Source organism: Lottia gigantea (genome assembly GCF_000327385.1).
Source record: "Lottia gigantea unplaced genomic scaffold LOTGIsca_4597, whole genome shotgun sequence".
Classification (NCBI taxonomy): Eukaryota; Metazoa; Mollusca; class Gastropoda; family Lottiidae; genus Lottia; species Lottia gigantea.
Window position 1 is genome coordinate 7,564 of NW_008709612.1, and position 910 is coordinate 8,473.

At 45.0% G+C, this 910-nt stretch overlaps 1 protein-coding gene across 1 annotated transcript; it reads left to right on the forward strand.

Annotated features, from left to right (window-relative positions):
* Nucleotides 1-458: 458 nt before the first annotated feature.
* On the forward strand, nucleotides 459-908 carry LOTGIDRAFT_57981 (hypothetical protein; the record flags this gene model as incomplete). Its single annotated transcript, XM_009061052.1, has 1 exon — nucleotides 459-908. A coding segment is annotated over one exon (450 nt), but the record flags the coding sequence as incomplete, so codon positions are not given.
* Between the last annotated feature and the right edge of the window lie 2 nt (nucleotides 909-910).

Consider the following 910-nt stretch of genomic DNA (forward strand, 5'->3'; position numbering starts at 1 on the left):
ACCTATTTAGCCCTCCCAAAGTCACTTACCTGCCCTGTGTTACGGAACTGGAGTGAAAGTTGGGTCTTTTTCACTACTGAAACGGACGAAAAGGAAAAGTCGGGCTCTAAAAAACCGTGATNTGAGTTCAAATATTGCCAATTTCCTCACAGTATGAGAATGGTATAGTAGACAAATGTTTCTTTGACCAGGTTAAGTCTAATTTTTGGGAAAATTAGCAAAAATGACCCTTGAAATACGTATTTGTCATGAAATTACAAACACAAGATTTATCTCAAGTCAAAACCAGGTAAAATTAAGGCGTGCTCACTATCAAGTCCGCGCTTTACTTGTATGGGTCTACACAATACACGCGTTTAGTCTATTCATTTTCCTCTCGTACACAGAAGAAGAACGACGTTCGCAAGAAGCAATCCAAGATGACTGACGCAGCCGTAGCTCCCGTTCACAAATCACCCAAGAAGAAGACCTCATCAAAGCCTAAGGTGCCAGCTGCTCACCCGAAATATGTAGATATGATCAAGGCTGCAGTCGCTTCCTTGAAGGAAAGGGGCGGCTCCTCCAGACAAGCCATTTTGAAGTACGTCATGGCAAACTACAAAGTCGGCACAGACCTGAAAGCAGTTAACTCCAGAATAAAGAACGCTTTGAAAAACGGCGTCAAAGCTGGTACCCTGAAGCAGTCGAAAGGCACTGGGGCTGCCGGTTCCTTCAAACTCGGTGAAAGCAAAAGCGAGAAACCCAGCAAGGTGAAAAAAGTCGCCGCCAAGAAGCCTGCTGCCAAGAAAGCCTCTACACCAAAGAAGCCAAAAGCCAAGAAAACTACCACCAAGAAGACAGCTACACCCAAAAAGACCAAAGTCGCCGGTGCCAAGAAGACAGCTGCCAAACCTAAAAAAGCTGCTCCCAA